Source organism: Terrapene carolina, unplaced genomic scaffold (assembly GCF_002925995.2).
Source record: "Terrapene carolina triunguis isolate 2854851 unplaced genomic scaffold, T_m_triunguis-2.0 Scaffold96, whole genome shotgun sequence".
NCBI classification, from domain to species: Eukaryota; Metazoa; Chordata; order Testudines; family Emydidae; genus Terrapene; species Terrapene triunguis.
Window position 1 is genome coordinate 42,196,802 of NW_020664447.1, and position 16,775 is coordinate 42,213,576.

Sequence of the window (16,775 nt, forward strand, 5' to 3'; positions counted from 1 at the left end):
TTGCCCTCTACCAGACTCCTGTACCCCACTGGTCTGGGTCTGTCACAGTACTTATAGACGACTAAATCACCTCTTAGATTTCTCCTGGATAAACAAATAAATTAAGCTTCTAACATCTCTCACCGTAAGGCAGGTTTTCCAGCTCACCCTGTATAATTGACCTGTCCTTATTACTTACCACTAATAATTTTGTGCTAACTGTAGACTTTGTCATAAATGATTTTATATTTTCTTCCATATCATATTATTGATAAGCATATTGAATAGCATTGGACCAAGTACAGATCTTTGCAGGACTCTACTAGAAAGATTCCCCTTGGATGAGTTCTCATTTATTATTATTACTTTTAGATCTGTCAGTTAACCAGTTTCTAATCAATTTAATATGTGCTACAGTGATTTTTTTATAGTGCTATTTTTAATCAGAATGTTGTGCTGTACTAAGTTAAATGCCTTACAGAAGTCTGTTATGTTAGCACATCACTTCTGGTCTAATTGATACATTGACAAGTCTGCAAAAAAAAAAGAGGGGGGTGGTGGGGAGTGTACCTGCTAAATAGGAAAATATACTCTCAAATTCTCAGGACTCTGCTACAACATGAACTATCTGCAGTTATCACATTCCATCCTGATTATAAGCTTAGGATTCAGGCATCAAAAGGATAAAGTTATCTGTGATCTTTCCAGCTGAGAATTTTGGAGGAAATTTCTCCACCACCACCATTTGCCTCCTCCTGTCTCCTTTTCAGTGGTAGTACATTGCTTACGCACGGAATCTGCAAACAGAAACTCCTTCCTGCCCAAACTGCTGCTGCGGTGCTGAAGGAGAGAGGATATGAAAAACAATATTTAAAATGTCTTAAAGATTGTCAGCTGGAAACCGCTCTTAAAAACAAAAAGAAAACTAGAAATGAGGGGGGAATCCAGGCAGTGTGTGAAGGATGTTTTTTTTCACAATGAACCAAATTGTTTCTGTGTACTGGTAATACTGCTGGTCTTGTGCATGCATCAGTAATATGAATAATATAACCAAACATCAGAGGATGGCAATAACCTATGTCCAAAAGACAGAACTTTGATGTCTGTGTGGGATAACATGAAGGGATTGCTTATAATTCTAGTGTGGACATAGTCCCCAGTGATACTAAGGGAGAGGCCTTGACAGTGGGACATGGCTATCTAAATGAGGATCAAGTCTTATTTGTGTGGACATGATTCCCAGGTTGGGGAGGGATGTAAATATTACTGAGTGGGAGCTCTTAAACGCCAGTTCCAGCCCAAACCAGCAAAAGTTACTATAAACAATGAGGTTAGACATGCTGGCCCGAAGGGAGCTTGCAGCTCCTCCAGTCCTAGTCACTTTAGGAAATGATACTGCAGTGAAACACTACAAAGTTTCAGAAATAAATCCTTTATATAAGCTTGTTACATGTAGCTGTTTTCAGCTTTTTACTCACTTGTTTCTCACCCTCTCCTTCTCAGACAAAGAGAGCCTGATCACGGACAGTGGGAAGCTTTATGCTCTTGACCTTCTGTTGACACGGCTGAAATCTCAAGGACACAGAGTTCTTATCTACTCTCAGATGACACGGATGATTGACTTGCTGGAGGTAGGTGGTGGATTCTGAAGATATTGATTTGAAATCTAGCTCTTTTGATACAATAATTGTAATTTGGATCAGGCAAATATGGCATACAATTATTATAGGGACGCCCAGGAAACACATTCTCATACAGAAGTTTAATGGACATTACTGATGAGTGTAGATGAGGTATGAAAGGGGGAAGATAATGGCCAAGGATGAAGTTGGTATTCGTTGTTGAAATATCTTCAGTCTCTGCCTCAGAAGTGAAATTTCCATTGGATTAGTTTCTTGGGTAGGTGAGACGAGTCTGTCTTAGAGGAGGTATGGGTGAGAACCAGGATCATAAACCAGGTGGCCTATTGGTAGAGCTCTTAACTGCCGTGTGGGAAATGAGTTCACTTCTCAATACCCTGTCTCTGTGGCTGCAGGGTATGAGAGTCCTGCCAAAGCAGCACATGCATCCCCCGGAAGAAGGGATGCATTGTGTCTATCAATGCCAGCCCCTCCCTTTCAATGAAGGATCAGCATTAATAGCTTTGTGATTTTTGCAGTCCTCTCCCACTGGAAAGATAGCGGCCATGATGCATGCTAGGTATGAAATGGCTTTGAGGTTTCAGAAGACCACTGGAGTGTGTGTGGCTGAGGGTGAAGTTTTCAGACTGAATAGTGTGGCTGGCAAATATGAAAAACATATGAGGCAGTGCAATTTCAGTATTGCTGGAACATCAGGGTCCTGTGATCATTCAGGTAGCCTCCCATAAGTGCAGGTGGTGGTTATTAAATAACATTTTATTTGCTACAGTATCTCTGCCATCTAGTCAAGACAACCAGGAAAGTATTTTCAGGACTTAAAAATGTGCAAAGGCTGAATCAACATTGGGTATAGGTCACAAATTCTGGAGTCTACTAGGAGTACCGCTGACACGTGGCTTGGTAGCCATCTGCATGCTGAGTTGTATTTCTACTGCTGTGAGAAGATCACACATTTCCAAATGACAGGAGGGATATAATGCTGCCTTTCTGGATCTTGGCCAATTCCCCAGCCTGCTTCTCTTCTTGCAATACTGGACATAGTTCAGTCTTGTCCCCAGGCATTAAAGGCTGTCCACACCCCAGATTGTACCTCAGAAGTCAAAGAAAGTGGCAGTTTAGTGCTCTCATCTTGTCTGTTAGCATTCTAGCTTTTAAATCTTGTTGTGGAGCACCAGTGAGCAAACTTTTCCCCCATGATATCTCCTCTCCCTCAGGAAACCAACATTTTCCAGGGCTCTGTTCCCCAAACTGGTCCACTTGTCAAGATCTCTTTGTTTGTCCTCTTCCCCTATCATGGCAGAGAAGCTTGTGCTGAGCAAACCAAAGGCCAACAAGTGCTCCAATTGCAAGAAAATTCTCTCAGGAACTATGTCACTGCTGCTCCGAGCCCTTTGATCCTTGCTTTACGAAAGGAAGGGACTGGACTGCACATTGGGGTGTTTTCTTCTCCCGGTGGTAGCCAAGACTTCTCCACAAATATTTTTGTAAAATGTGAATCTAGCCTCATTGATGCCAGGGAACAGCAAACCCAACACACCTTGCTAGAAAAGGTGTTCTCAAATGCAAGTCCTATAATTTCCCAGGTCTTTTCAATCCACCTGAAAAAGAAAAAGCTCCAGGGTTATACCTTCTACCTCAAGTGGGTAATTGAGTCACTTGTGCAGTAGTCTGGCCTACTGTGTGACTCTCCTTCTCAATAGGAGGCTCTTAGCTGTTCTGGCATCTACACCTGTATTTCTTCTCCAGTTGCATACTGGAGCACTGAGGAACAGTGTCTTTGTTTGGAGAATAGAGGGCATTACTTGCCGCCTTAATCCAGAAGGGTGTGGAGGAAGTGTGTATGTGAAAGCTTGGTGTCGGGTTGATGAAGTGTTGTGAATCCACCATGCAAAAGCATTTAGGACGTGGAATGTATCAAAATGCACAAGTTCAATTAGATGCACCAAGGCTGGTAGATACCACATATGCACTCACAGAACAAAAAATCTGGTGCAACAGGAACATGCACATTTATTCTCTTTACCCACCTTTGCCTGTCAGCTCTCTTCTAATTAGTGGACATGATTATGAAATAGGCAAGGTTTAGTTTTCTGAAGACTTAGAAGTTATAATACTCATGTATTTCACTATTTTGTCCTCTCCCAGTAACTGCGCAGATAGGTAGAAAATTGGGATGGCATGTGAATGTGGAATTCCATGGACTGTCATGTGCTCTCCCAGCATGTTGACAATCACTCATCAGAGAAGCTGAGTATTTTTTCAGCGTTCCAGCCCACGCTTTAGGGAGCGGATATTAGAAAAACTATTGAAAAAAAACAAATAATGATGTAAAGATACATAAAACATTGGTCTTCTCAGCCTTGATTGTGTCTCTGTAAACATAAATTACAGTTAAATAGAGGGTTCTGCACTTCACATCAGTGTAGAAAAAGTCAAGTGCCCTTATTTAGAACAGTTTTGTAACAGTGGTGTCTTCGCTTCTAGTGAAAGAGAAAGCTTAATGAACTTACAGAAATATACTTTGGTTAAAGCAGGGGCTGAGAATCAGTTGTGGATACTATTCCTAGTTCTACAACTGATTTGCTCTGTGACCATAGGCAAGTAACTTGTCTAGGCTTGTCTATAAGTTTAGATGACAGGGTGGTAAAAAATGTTTGACTTCTTTACACTACAATTTCTACACTACAGCTCTACTACCAGTGGAAAATTATGGATCCAGTTTTTCCTAAGGGTGTAGATGTACCCTTGGTGCTTTAATTCCCTATCTAAAAAGATGGGGAAAACACTTACCTACTGTGGTTAGGTGTTTGGCTGTGGGTATGTGTTCTCCCTGTGTGCTGCCCCAGCTCTGCGCAGACAGCCGGCACATCAGACCTCGAGCAAACTGCCCAATAACCACAAGAGCCGTTCAAGTACAAAGGTGCCAGGCCAGGTTTATTGTTGACAAAGCATGGTAATAGTACCTGGCAGACTCTATGAGGATACTAAGACATGTATGCCCATGACAGTGGATGCAGCTCAGTGAATGGCAGGACTTTCCATTCTCCCCTTGGCTGGACAAAAATACTCCCTCTGACATGCATCTTTATTCCCTTATACAAACAAGTTAGTATTGCCTCTCTTCTGACATAGTTAGTTACTGCCCTCTGACATGGCTAGTTATTACCTTGTACATGTTGGTTCGATCAAAACATCTTTATTACATACTGTTATCCTGACCTTATATTTTAGGACGGGTCAGTGTGTTCCTGTTATCCTTGGGGAATGTTTTTGTACCATCCTTAATATCAGGATGTTCTGGTACCACTTAATATCGGGATGTGTTTGCGTGAGTATTCTGTGCTTAGCACTTCTGAGGAATGTGTATTTTTGCAATATTAGCTCTGTTCTTGCCAGATTCTGTGAGCAGGTCCTGCCTCATACTAGGCCTCTGATACAAGGGCTTATGTCTTCCTACTAGACCTACCACATAGAGGGGTTGGAAGACTTATTTAATGTTTGCACAGCACTTTGGAAATGTTGAATATTCTATATCTGCTGCTGCTGCTTATTGTTTGTTAAATGTTCAAAAAATGCTTGGATACTCTTGGATGAAAGGCACTACAGAAGTGCAACATATCGTTAATAGTAGTAGTAGTTTATTGCTACTTCTCTGGTTCACTGAGTATTTCAAAATAATATTTTGGCAAAGGTAAAAGATAAGATAAAATTAAAGAATACATCAATCAAGAATATTTCAAGACAGAGGAAACTATAATTAAAGTGCAAATATAGTATTCAACATACTTAAAAAGAAAAGGAAAAAGTGTGTGTGTGTGGCGGGGGGAGGGGGAATAAATAATGCAGATCTGATGATTCCTCCTAGCTCATATTTTTAATGTTCTGTTTATTTCAAAAGCATAAAACTAATTACAGGTAATATCCATAATAAGCAGTGGCTAAAGGAATTAAATGTTAATTCAACATGTAACCAGAGCAGATATAGCAATTATAGAAACTAATGAAATCTTAAAGAAAAAATAGCCTACCCCCAACCAAAGTTTTTGCCCCAAAAGAGAGAAATGCCAGAGACTCCATGAAGTCCTCTAAGGGACTTCACTATTACTATTGATTTTACATGGAAATACTCAAATACTGCAGTAATAGATGGCAGAATAAAACCTTAAGATAGATAAATAGCAATTATGTGAAGTGGTGCCACTAATTTAAAATGAATAACTCCCTGTGTAGACAATCCCTAAGTCCAATACCTAAACACAATGGAGCACTACTTTAGCAGGCTAGTAGAACATCCTGTTGTATCTAGTTAGTGCAGGTTTTATCGTAAACTGAGTTCCCTGACCTATGTGGGTTTGTTTTAGAAAATAAATGTTCTTTCAGTGTCATTTTTGCTCTCTGTATATTGACAGATTCTGCATATAGACACAATGGCTTTGTCTACACTACGAGCTGGGGTGTGATTCCTAGCTCGTATACACATACTCATGCTAGCTTGATGAGAACTAGTGGGAGTATAAATAGTGGAGCTGTGGTAGCACAGGCAGTGGCAGCCATGCTAAGTACATACCCACACAATTCAGGCAGGCTTGTACTTAGCATGGCTACACCATGCTGCTACTGTCTGTGCTACTTGCAACTAGCACTTGTATGTGTACTCAAGCTGGGAATCACCCCTTGCTTATAATGTAGACATAGCCAATGTAATAATTTTAAACCATTTTATCATGTTCATGACGTACTAATGTGAGTCACTGCTGTATATGTACAGCTTTCATACTGTTAAAGAGGAATCCACCAGCAGCTCTACACAGTCTTTGGACTGTGACTCTCAGATTGGCTGAGAGTCCAATCAGCAGCTACAGTCTTTTGGGTATGAGCAACATTTCTTCCTAAGGATACAACTAAAGTCTTGTTCAGAAGGGCCTAGTTTTAGGGGGAGGGAGGTTTTGCTAGCTATTTATTTTCCTCTGTTATTTCTGGGGTTGTCAATTAATCGCAGTTAACTCATGCGATTAACTCAAAAAAATTAACTGCGATTAATCACAGTTTTAATTGCACTGTTAAACAATAGAATACCAGTTGAAATGTATTAAATATTTTGGATGTTTTTCTACATTTTCACATATATTGTATTCTGTGTTGTAATTGAAATCAAATTGTATATTATTTTTATTACAAAAGTTTGCACTGTAAAATGATAAACAAAAGAACTAGTATTTTTCAATTCACCTCATACAAGTACTGTAGTGCAATCTCTTTGCTGTGAAAGTGCAATTTACAAGTGTAGATTGTTTTGTTTTTGAGTGCAGTTATGTAACAAAAAAAAAATGTAAAACTTCAGAGCCTACAAGTCCACTCAGTCCTACTTCTTGTTCAGCCAATTGCTAAGACAAACAAGTTTGTTTACATTTACAGGAGATAATGCTGCCCTCTTCTTAGTTACAATGTCACCAGAAAGTGAGAACAGGTGTTTGCATGGCACTTTTGTAGCCGGCATTGCAAGGTATTTACGTGCCAGATATGCTGAACATTCATATGCCCCTTCGTGCTTCAGCCACCATTCCAGAGGACATGCTTCTATGCTGATGATGCTCATTAAAAAAATGTGTTAATTAAATTTGTGACTGAACTCCTTGGGGGAGAATTGCATGTCCCCAGCTCTGTTTTATCCACATTCTGCCATATATTTCATGTGATAGCAGTCTCGGATGATGACCCAGCCCATGTTGTTCATTTTAAGGACACTTTCACTGCAGATTTCACAAAACACAAAGAAGGTACCAATGTGAGATTTCTAAAGATAGCTAAAGTACTGGACCCAAGGTATAAGAATCTGAAGTGCCTTCCAAAATCTGAGTGGGATGAGGTGTGGAGCATGCTTTCAGAAGTCTTAAAAGAGCAACATTCCGATGCAGAAACTACAGAACCCAAACCACCAAAAAAGAAAATCAATCTTCTGCTGGTGACATCTGACTCAGATAATGAAAATGAGCATGCGTCGGTCCGCACTGCTTTGGATGGTTATCGAGCAGAACCCGTCATCAGCATGGACGCATGTCCCCTAGAATGGTGGTTGAAGCATGAAGGGACATATGAATCTTCAGTGCATCTGGCATGTAAATATCTTGCGATGCCAGCTACAATTGTGCCATGCGAACACCCGTTCACACTTTCAGGTGACATTGTGAACAAGAAGCGGGCAGCACTATCTCCTGCAAATGTAAACAAACTTGTTTGTCTGAGCGATTGGCTGAACAAGAAATAGGACTAAGTTAGTGGTTCTCAAACTTTTGTACTGGTGACCCCTTTCACATAGCAAGCCTCTGAATGCGGCCCCCCCTTATAAATTTAAAAACACATTTTTATATATTTAAACCATTATAAATGCTGGAGGCAAAGCAGGGTTTGGGATGGAGGCTGACAGCTCACAACCCCCATATAATAACCTCACAAGCCCCTGAAGTGTCCCAACCCCCAGTTTGAGAACACCTGGACTAAGTGGACTTGCAGGCTCTAAAATTTTACATTGTTTTATTTTTGGATTCAGGTTTTTTGTACGTAATTCTATATTTGTAAGTTCAACTTTCATGATAAAGAGATTGCGTTACAGTATTTGTATTAGGTGAATTGGAAAAATACTATTTCTTTTGTTTTTTTTACAGTGCAAATACTTGTAATAAAAATAAATATAAAGTGAGCACTGTACACTTTGTATTTTGTGTTGTAATTGAAATCAGTATATTTGAAAATTTAGAAAACATCCAAAAATATTTAAATAAATGGTATTGTATTATTGTTTAACAGTGCGATTAATCGCGGTTAATATTTTTAAGCACTTGACAGCCCTAGTTATTTCTTAATCCATTGTTAAACATTGCCTCCCATAACTGCCTGTAGGGAAGATAGAGGTACTACTTGAGAGCCCAGGCGCTGGATCTGTTCTGATAGATTTAGTGAGGAGTGTGCAACATATGCTCAGCCAAGAAGCTGTAGGGCATTTCTGACAGCCTGCTTAAATTGGCTTTTAGCTCCTCTTCTTTCTCCCCCACTTTCCTGTCCTGTGCTGTGGGCACTGATTTTTGTGCTGTCGTGTGTTTGATAATATCTGCTGAAAGGGAGGGGTGGAATGTTTAGGGCTGCAGAAGGCTTTAAGGTACTGCCAGTTCTTTAGAAATTCATGCAGCAGTTTAGATTGTTTCCTTCTAGTTTGGAGTTTGCTACTCATCCTAGCTGACCGTTCTCTTTCCCCTCACAGAAAGATGCATGTGTTTATTAGAACAGAGGTAAAAATGGGAAAATACAAGACATTTGAAATAGTAGGATCGCTCCTACACGCTTGAGTTGGGGGATTTACATCGCCTGTCAGATGTGACTAGATCTGCATTACAGGGGCTCCTTGCATGAATGTGAGCTGCCACTCTTATAGCAAGCTAAGTCAGTGAATTGCATCATGAACAGACCTGCATTTTTGTTTCTGACAACACCAAATAGGGATTGCAAAGCCAAGTTGTTCACATTAAATAAGGAAGGGGTGTGAAACACAGTCACCTAATAATAGAGACAGGTATGTATAGATTCTCCTTGCAGTAGTCTCCATGAGGGGAAAAAAAAAAAAAGCTTAAATCTACCTATAGCCTTTGCATCAGGGAAGAAGCATTATTAGACTGAGTCTGCAAATTTTCCTCAGCACTTCACAGCTTGCTTTTCCATGGGACCAGTCACAGGCACCCACTTTCCAAAGAGCTGGGGGTCAAGCACCCACCTGCTCTTTGGAAAGTCGGCGTCTGTGACTGCTCTGCCCCAGGCCCTGCCCCCACTCCACCCCTTCCCCCAAGGCCCCACCCCGCCTCTTCCCGCCCCCACTTAGGGTGACCAGATAGCAACTGTGAAAAATCAGGACGGGGTTGGGGGTTAATAGGCACCTATATAAGAAAAAGCCCCAAATGTCGGGACTGTCCCTATAAAATCAGCACATCTGGTCACTCTACCCCGCTCCACCCCCACCCTGCCTCTTCCTGCCCAGTTCCGCCCCCTCTCCTGAGCGCGCCGCGTCCTCGCTCCTCCCCCCTTCCTCCCAGCCTCTTACATGCCGTGAAACAGCTGTTGTTCTTCGAGTGGTGTCCCTGTGGATGCTCCACTCTAGGTGTCGGTGCGTCCCTGTGCTGGAGATCGGAGATTTCTCGCAGCAGTACTCAGTCGGGGGAAAGGCGCGCACAGGGCTCGTCTCGTGCAGCCGTTGGCACCTCCTGTAGAGCGCGCTCCCCTGACTGTCCCCTCAGTTACTTGTCAACCGTCCTCAGCTGGGCAGTGCTCTGCTTGATGCTTTCTGGGGGGGGAACAACCAAAGTTAAAAGTTAAATAGGAACTTCTTTTTAGTCTGTACTTAGTTACATTGTTTAGTTAGTCCTAGTCTAATCATAGCTACATAGTTTTGTTAGTTCCTCTTAGAGGTTTTTCTTCAAAAAAAAAAAAGAGAGAAAAAAGAGAAGAGAAGAAAGAAAACTTTTTCTCTCCTTAACCCCCGTTTGGGAACAGTTTCTACAGTATACCATTACAATTAACTCCTTCTCTTATCTCTCGAGAGGGGGGAGAGGTTTTACTGCAGTCATGCCAGGCTCAACAGGATTTAAAAAGTGTGACATCTGCTGTGAACCGATGCCGGTCTCTGAGGGCCACACATCCTGCATTCGCTGTCTGGGAGAAACTCATATCTCCCAGAAATGCACACATTGCACCAATTTAACAACAAGGGCAAGACGTGACAGGGATCTCTGCTTGAAAATGCTTCTGCTGGAGAAATGCCTCCAACCTCCACAAGAGATGTCCTCCGGGGAGTCTCATAAACCGAGATCCCTGAGCTCTGGTAAGGCTCCGACTTCCAAAACTGTCAGGAAGTGAGTCTCGACCTCTCCAGCAAGGGTCGCTCAGAAAAACAGAGCTTCCCCAGTGAGGTGTCTACCCTCAGTGCTCCACTTATCCAGAGTGAGCACTTATGAGGCACAGGGCTCCTCCGGCACCGTCCCTCAGCGGACCCCTGCCAAGCCCCAACATGTGGCACCGGAGTTGAGACGTCAAGTCTCCTCCACAGCACCAACTACCCCAGTGCAGAGCATGTTACAGGCAGCAGCACCACGATCAATGCTGCTGCCACCGTCACCAACCCAAGACTTGCTGCCACCTAACAAGCCGAATCCGGCACCAGTCAGCGCTCCAACGGTCAACCGCAACCCCAAGGCAGGACCAGCGCAACTCCTGCGTCCTGCTGACATAGCAGTTTCTTCGGCACCGCAGTCACCACTGCTCGGCACCGAACATTCCCCGAGCTACATAGCATGGTACCATCCTTCATCTCCTGCACCACTCTCCATGCATCATGGCGAGGAAGGAGACATGCAGGACAACTGCTTCTCCTCCCAACGTTCATCCCCATCACAGATGAGACCTACATGGAACGCTGTGAAGCCTAAGCCTCATCCTTCTGAGCATTCACAGCCCTGGTATGCACAGCACTGGCCTTATCCCATGCAATGGCCACAATGGGGTCCTTGGCCCACATACCAGAACCCCTATTCTGGTCCCCCTTCCCCAGCAACAAGAGGTTCCAGAATACACCCATCATTACCACACAGAGAAACCTCTAACCCCCCTGAGACAGAGATAGAAGAGGAAGAGATACTATCACAGGCAGACCTGGATGATTCATCACCTGCCCAACATTCATCTTCCGCACCAGTCGAAGCAGGGACACCGTCTAGCCCAAGACATCAGATGACCTGAAACAGTTCCAAGAACTCTTCAAAAGAGTAGCAAACAGCCAAGAAATTGCCATACATGAGGTGCAGGAGAAACAACGTAAGTTGTTAAAAAATCTTACAACCGGCATCATTGACCAAGATTGCCCTCCCCATGGATGAGGCTATAATGGAGCCTGCAGAGGTAATATGGCAAACACTGACATTGGCACCACCCACCAACAAAAGGGCTGACAGAAAATACTTTGTTCCAGTCAAAGGCATGGAATTTTTGTTTTCACACCCTCAAGCCTGCTCTCTGGTAGTAGAGGCTGCTAATCAGCGCAGTAAACAGCTTCATTTCCACTCCTCACTGCAAGATAAAGAACACGAGAGACTGGACCTCTTTGGGCAGAAAGCTTACTCGTCAGCCACCCTTCTGCTTAGAGTTGCCAACTATTCTGTTCTGCTAGCAAATTACGACTACTCTAATTATAGTAAAATACAAGAGCTTGTGGAGGACCTCCCTGAGCATTAATGTCCTCAACTCAACGCCATTATCAACGAGGGTCAGTTAATAGCCCGCACAGTGCTGCAAGCCTCAATGGATGTAGCAGACACAGCTGCCCGAACAACCGCAACAGCTGTGGTTATGAGAAGAACATTACGGTTGCAGGCTTTGGGAATTCCAAAAGAACTACAGCTAAAAGTGGAGGACCTCCCCTTCGATAGGGATAAACTATTCTCATCTCAAAGAGACAACGTGCTCCATACCATGAAGGCCTCCCGAGCAACGCTATGTACGTTAGGCATACACCCACTGCCTGACAAACGCCCTTGCTTTACACCATACCAGAGGTCATGAGACACTTTGTTTAACCGTCAACAACCACGATACTTCACTCAGAACAGACCCAAATAACGGGCTCAGAGACGACGAGCTCCACAGAACCAGGCCTCGTCCATCTACATCTAAGCCACAATTTTGAAGTCTTGGTCGAGGGTATGCACGACCTCCCCACACCTCTAACAGATACCCCATCCCACAATTTTGGTCACCGCCTATGCTCATTTTACCATGCCTGGGCTGCGATAACCACAGATCAGTGGGTTTTGGAGATCATACAATCTGGCTACACCATTCCGTTCACAGCCTGCTTGCTCCTTCATATGTCAATGAAGGTCACATTCCTAGTGGCAATCACGTCTGCCAGACGTGTCAGCGAAATAGGAGCATTGATGGCTGAACCACCATACACTGTATTTACCAAAGACAAAATCATGTTACATCCTCACCCAAAATTCTTACCCAAAGTGGTTACAAATTTTCATATTAACCAAACTATACACTTACCTGCCTTCTATCCCAAGCCACATAACAACTCTCGAGAAGCAACGTTGCACATTCCAGATGTCAGACGGGCTGTAGCCTTCTAATTGGACAGAACTAAACCATTTCGCAAGTCACCAAGACTGTTCGCTTCTATGGCAGAGCGCTCCAAGGGCTCTACAATATCGACCCAAAGACTCTCCAAATGGGTCTCTACCTGTATTCAAACTTGCTACCACCTACATCACAAAGAACCCCATGTGGGCATCAGATCCCACTCAACGCGAGCCATGGCAACATCGATTGCATTCTTGAACAATGTCCCCTTAATAGATATTTGTAGAGCTGCAACCTGGACATCAGAGCTCACTTTTGCAAAGCATTACGCTATCACTCAAGGCCTTATCTCAGACACTATCATTGGCCTTACAGTGCTCTCATCACACACTTATGTATAACTCCGAACCCCTACCACCCCTGGTGGGGTACTGCTCTACAAGCACCTAGAGTGGAGCACCCACAGGGACACCACTCGAAGAAGAAGAAGAAGAAGAAGTTACTCACCTTGTGCAATAACAATGGTTCTTCGAGATGTGTGTCCCTGTGGGTGCTCCACTGCCCACCTTCCTCCTTTCTACTTCGGAGTTCACACAGCCAAGCTCTGCGGTAGAGAAGGAACGGAGGGGACGGTCGGGGGAATGCACGCTACAGGAGGTGCCAGTGGCTGCACGAGACGACCCCTGTGCGTGCCCTTCCCCCGACCAAGTACTGCTGCGAGAAATCTCTGGTGCAGGGACACACCAACACCTAGAGTGGAGCACCCACAGGGGGACACATCTCGAAGAACCATCATTACTGCACAAGGTGAGTAACTTCTTCGTGGCAGGCGGGAGGCACGGGCAGGGAGAGGGAGGTGCTGATCTGTGGGACTGCTGGCTGGTGGGAGATGCTGGGGGGGGGGGCTGATAGGGGGGCTGCTGGTGGTTGCTGAGCACCCACCATTTTTTCCCCAGGGGTGCTCCAGCCCCGGAGCATCCACAGAGTTGGCACCTATGAGACCAGTAATGGCTGTAGTGAGGAAAGGAAGAAACAAGAGATCACAGAACAGGAAATGATAGTCTTCCTACCTTTTATAGGTAGGGAGAATATAGTGGGGACTATCAGTATCTGCCCTTATGTACAATAGAAACTAAAAGTTATAGTCAGTTAAATTACTTGCTTTAGAAATCCAAAACTTAGTAGCCAGTGAATATATAGCATTATAACTTCTGGGTATCGAAAATAGCACCTTGTGCAGATCAATTCCAGTTCTCAAACTGTGGGTCAGGACCCCAAAGTGGGTTGCAACCCCATTTTAATGGGGTCGCCAGGGCTGGCGGTAGACTTGCTGGGGCCCAGGGCCAAAGCCAAAGTCCGAGCCTCATGGCCCAGGGCCGAAGCCAAAGCCCTATGGCTTCAGCCCTGGGTGGCGGGGCTTGGTTACAGGCCCCCTGCCGGGGACTGAAGCCCTTGGGCTTTGACTTTAGCCCTGGCCCACCAGCCCAGGGCAGTGGGGCTCGGGCAGGCTCAGGCTTCAGTCCGCCCTCCTGGGGTCATGTAGTAATTTTTCTTGTCGGAAGGGGGTCACGGTGCAAATGAAGTTTGAGAACCCCTGAGTTATATGGAATAAAATGTCTCAGAATATAACCCAGGATCCCACTGTACTATAACCTAGGTGGAAATCCATAGGTGTAAGTGGGATTTATAAGCAGAAAACATGAGACATTTTTCAGTATTCCTCTCGCTCCTCAGCTGTCTGCCATCAGAAGAGCCTACTATGGGCAGCGGGGTGGTGTGTGTGATATTCATTGCTGGGTTAGATCTAGCTTGTTTTGCATTTTTGGCATTTTTATGATTTGTTTTAAACCAGCTTGCTTGAGGAGTATCTAAAAGTTTCTCTAGTATCCTGATGTCCCTGTAGGTCCCAGTGGATAGAGGGGAGGAGGAGATGGAAGTGGCTTGACTTCTTTGTTGCTTCAGTTAACAGACTTTCTGCAACCAGGGTTGATTTCATTATTTTCCTGGATTAATACCCTTACAATCATGCTGATCTCATTGGCTAAACACGATTAGCAGGAGAATTTTCAAGTGGGTTTAATATGGGTATCCCCATAGGACAGTGGCTCTCAAACTTTTTTATTGGTGACCCCTTTCACATAGCAAGTCGCTGAGTGTGACTCCCATTATAAATAAAATTTTTTTTTTACATATTTAACACCATTATAAATGCTGGAGGCAAAGTGGGGTTTGGGGTGGAGGTTCACAGCTTGTGACCCCCCCCATGTAATAACCTTGTGACCCCCTGAGGGGTCCCAACCCCCAGTTTGAGAACCCCTGCCATAGGATTAGTCATCAGCTTCTGTTTTACTATAAAAAACAAAAACAAAATATACCAGTCTATACTTGGTTAAAGAGGTTGAGTGACCTTTTGGTGAGTATCGCAGTGTATTCCTTGGACCCTTTGGTATAGTTGCTGTATTTGCCTTGTCTTGTTTCAGCTGGGGTACTCTGCTCAGTATTGTTGTGACTTTCTGAATCTTTATGTGGGTCTTGGTGTGGAATGCTGATTTTCTTCATCACTATTGTGCTTTTTTAGATCTCCATTTTAGGGGAGCTTGAATACTTGGTTGTCATTAGGCCCCTCCCTCAGTCACAATAGAGGAGCTGGTGTACTAGTTTACAACTACCATTTAGCTTTGTATAGTTTCTTTGCGTTAGAATTATTTCCTAAGTGCTTTGCAGTCTGTTGCTATGTTCAATTTTTTACCCAAAATACAAAATTCAAGGGAGCACCATGGACACCAAATGAGGTATGGGTGAAGTGAGAGTAAAAAGATTTTAGAAAAAGGAGTGGTTTGTTAAATTTGTGTATTTGAAATGATGAGATTATTGGATAAAATGTAATTAATAGAAAAGGGTGTTTAATAGAGACATTGTTAGCATAGCTAGAAGTTCTCCTTCGAGTGCTGATCTCTATGTGTATTCCAGTTTGGATGTGCATGCATTCCATGTGCCTGAGATCAGAGAATTCTTGCAAGCAGTGTCCATTGGTCCACACCAGCACCACTGCTCTCTTCATGCTCTTCACCGAGAGTATAAGGGACAGGGAAGACCGACCACCTCTCCATTTCCTTCTTACCACAGCATGGCCTGGTTCAGTGTCCAGAGTTTATCCTTTCTGCTTTTTATTATACTTATATGTTATTCTTAGTTTTTTGTTATTAGTGTTTTGATAGTTCCCCAGTTAGTGTTAGAATCCCCACCCCAGGAAACCCTCCTGGTCTCCTGGCGTGGGACTTAGATAATGCCCAAGATACTGGGCTTCAAAAACTGTGTCTCCTGCCCATTTTTCATCAGCGATGACCACCAGCGTTGCCTCTACTGTCTCAGAGAAGCTCATATTAAGTACACTATTTGCCACTCTTTTCCCATCCAAATGCAGGGGTTGTGAGAACTCCAGCTTTGGAAACACCTTATAGAGTGTGCAGTGAGGTCCAAGTCAGACCCAGTCTTGGGAGACGCCAGAATCATCAAGGAGTGCACCCCAGTATTATGTCAGACTCCAGAGTGGAGAAGAGTAGGGGGAAAGATACTTCCTCTGGGCCCTCTCATGAGAGTAAGCGGCACTCTCACAAACAGATCTCCACTTTCTAAGAGGAGAAAACACTCCCATACCCCATCCGAGTCAGGTGAGTCTTCACACCCAAGCCACAAGGATTTAGGCCCCCTGAGTTTCATGGGCACGATCGGAAGGCACATAGGAGCAAGGGTCCTTTAGTACCAGCCTCCACATCAACTTCAACACTAACTGCAGTACAAACTAAAATGAAACACTGGGACCTGAAGTACTGGGTACTGTTGAAAACCACCAGGTCGAAGTCTCATTCGCTGACAGTGCTGTGACGGTACAGTAAGGAACAACTGTCTATACCTACTCTGGCAAAATAATGGAGTAACAGAACACAACTGCCAAAGGGGCTAGTGACTTACACCACTTGGAAGGATATCTTCATCCTCCTGGACCCACAATTTCCCTTGATATCAGTACTGATCCTC

At 43.9% G+C, this 16,775-nt stretch overlaps 1 protein-coding gene across 1 annotated transcript in view; it reads left to right on the forward strand.

Annotated features, from left to right (window-relative positions):
• Positions 1-16,775, forward strand: part of INO80 (INO80 complex ATPase subunit) — a 127,994-nt gene that overhangs the window by 91,523 nt on the left and 19,696 nt on the right. Inside the window, exon 27 of the mRNA XM_026651460.2 lies at positions 1,483-1,610. Coding sequence (XP_026507245.1) covers positions 1,483-1,610 — 128 coding nt within the window. The remainder of the gene's footprint in view (positions 1-1,482; positions 1,611-16,775) is intronic.